This window comes from Sinocyclocheilus rhinocerous, unplaced genomic scaffold (assembly GCF_001515625.1).
Source record: "Sinocyclocheilus rhinocerous isolate Xijiao unplaced genomic scaffold, SAMN03320098_v1.1 scaffold3854, whole genome shotgun sequence".
Lineage (NCBI taxonomy): Eukaryota > Metazoa > Chordata > Actinopteri > Cypriniformes > Cyprinidae > Sinocyclocheilus > Sinocyclocheilus rhinocerous.
The window spans coordinates 246,515-248,807 of NW_015639760.1; the positions used below are offsets into that span (position 1 = coordinate 246,515).

The 2,293-nt window shown below is 46.5% G+C and overlaps 1 protein-coding gene across 1 annotated transcript; it reads right to left on the bottom strand.

Annotated features, from left to right (window-relative positions):
- Window positions 1–2: 2 nt before the first annotated feature.
- Window positions 3–2,039, bottom strand: LOC107751596 (neurofilament medium polypeptide-like; the record flags this gene model as incomplete). Its single annotated transcript, XM_016567342.1, has 3 exons — window positions 1,019–2,039; window positions 200–324; window positions 3–123 (listed from the first exon to the last, which is right to left on the bottom strand). Coding segments are annotated over exons 1-3 (1,248 nt in total), but the record flags the coding sequence as incomplete, so codon positions are not given.
- Window positions 2,040–2,293: the final 254 nt, after the last annotated feature.

Genomic DNA, 2,293 nt, shown 5'->3' on the forward strand with positions numbered 1-2,293 from the left:
ATGATCTCCTCCACTATTTTATGTTTGACCTTAGAGGTTTTAGGCTGGCTGTAGGCAAACACGGGGGTTGAAATACTTCCGGAGACGGTACGGAAGCGCGTCTCCTCACCCTCCAGCAGTTTCCTGCATTTAAGAGAGAAAATTGTCATTAATCAAATGAATGACATGCAAAAAAGCAAAAAGGTGCACAACTCTATACCTGTAAGCTGCTATTTCAGCATCCAGTGCCATCTTGACATTAAGCAGATCCTGGTATTCCCGAAGATGACGAGCCATTTCCCATTTTGTTCCCTTCAGATCATTTTCCAGTTGGTGAATCATTTCCTGTTAAAGCAGATGCAATACATTTATTTACAACTTCATTCATGACTAAAATAAAAATCTGTTCATTTTTGTTAAACAAGTTTTAATAAACAACTACGTTTCTAAAAGTTCTAATTTGGGTGTAAATGCTCTCTTGGTATCCAATGTAGCACCCTACATCCGTTTTATGACTTGTTTAATAAATTGTAACAGATCTGGCTCAAGTTAACCCAACAGGCCACTGAAATGAAATCCTGCAACGCTAGTAAAAACGTATGTTTTTTTACGCAGTGCGCAAACCACCTGTGAAATAATGGCTGCGTTTCAAAACATAGTGTGCAGCATTTTTGGGCCATTCTATGTTTTGCAAAACAGCCACGTGCCTTTAAGTACACCCTAAGTTCAAAACATTACCGTCATATCATGAAAACTGCGTAAACTCACCCGAAATCATTATTTCAAGTGGTTTGCGCAACGCGCAACTGCACAGTGTTCATACTTACATTATACTAGTGCAGGATTTGATCATAAAAATCATTAAACATCGAGAGCACATTTGAATTCTTTAATAAAACTATGCATAAAATACATGATAATTGTATATTTTATTTTAGTATTTATTTATTCATTCGTTTAATATTTATACATTTAATATTTTTAAGTTAAACTTATCATGTTTTCACTTTTTATTTTTTTATTTTTTTTATAAACTGACCTGATAACTAGCAACGTCGGTGTTGTGGCGGTCTTCGATATCATGCAGCTGCCTTTCCAATGAATCTTTGGTGCCACGAAGAGCCTCCAGCTCAATGTTCTTGGCTTGGATCTGACGGCGGTAGTCTGCGATCTCGTCCCGTATGGACTTCATAGCATCCTTGTTGTGTTCCGAGGCGTCCGTCAGCATGGCATAGCGGCACTTGAACACCTCTTCGGCCTGCTGGAGGTTCTTGGAGGAGAGCCCGTCCAGTTGCGCGCGGATCTCCCGGAGCGCAGAGGTGATGTCGGTCTTCTGGAGGTCCCTCATCTCCACCACCGGCACCTGCGCGGCTTGAAGCTGAGCCAGAAGCTCGCTGATCTCCTCCTCGTGGTTCTGCCGCAAGAAGTCCATTTCGTTCACGAGCGCCTGGACCTTCCTTTCCAACTCCTGCTTCATCAGAAGCGAGTCGTCCTTGTTTTTCTTCATGCCCCGGATCGCAGCCTCCGTGTGCTCCCTGAGCCTGGCTTCATCTTCGTAGCGCTCCCGGAACCGCTGCAGATCCTCATCCACGTGGTCCATGTCGAGCAGCATCTGCGCCTTCTCCTTGTGGAGCTGCTCCAGGGCGCAGCGCAGGTCTTGGAGCTCGCGGTCGTACGCATCGCTTTGCAGGGACTGCGAAAAGTTCTGCTGCTTCAGCGCTTGGATCTCTGCCTCCAGCTGCTTGTTTTGCTCCTCGAGGAAGCGAACCTTGTCGATGTAGCTGGCGAAGCGGTCGTTGAGCCCCTGGAGCTGCTCCTTCTCGTTACTGCGCACCGGATCTCCACTGAGCGCCGCGCTCAGCTCGAAGCCTTCCGGAGACGCGAGCACGGCGGGGCTGTACGCAGCCCTGGATGCGGCCATATTTGTGGATCTTTTGAAAGACAGAGGACTGCTTTTAGCCCACGAGCGCATAGTGGAGGACCGCGCGCGGATACTCCGTGTCTCCAGAGCCCTTCTGCGGGAGGTCACTATCATGTCCATGGTGAATGGTGCTTGTGAATTGGTGGTGTGGTGAGGGCATGGATGCGTTCTGTCCTGTTGTATTTATACGCCGGCTTACTTTGTTAACGAGGCAGGAGCAGCACCCTCCCCTTGGAAAATCGATGAAGATGGAGGTCGTTGGGTTGCTCAGCAATTCACCTCAATGCCCCAAAATAGTCGAAGTCTTTTAAAATTGTATAAAAGGTGAAGTCAAGAGGCTGTGACTTTCTGCATCATTAAAACCGACTCAGATGTATCACATGTTGTTTAGTG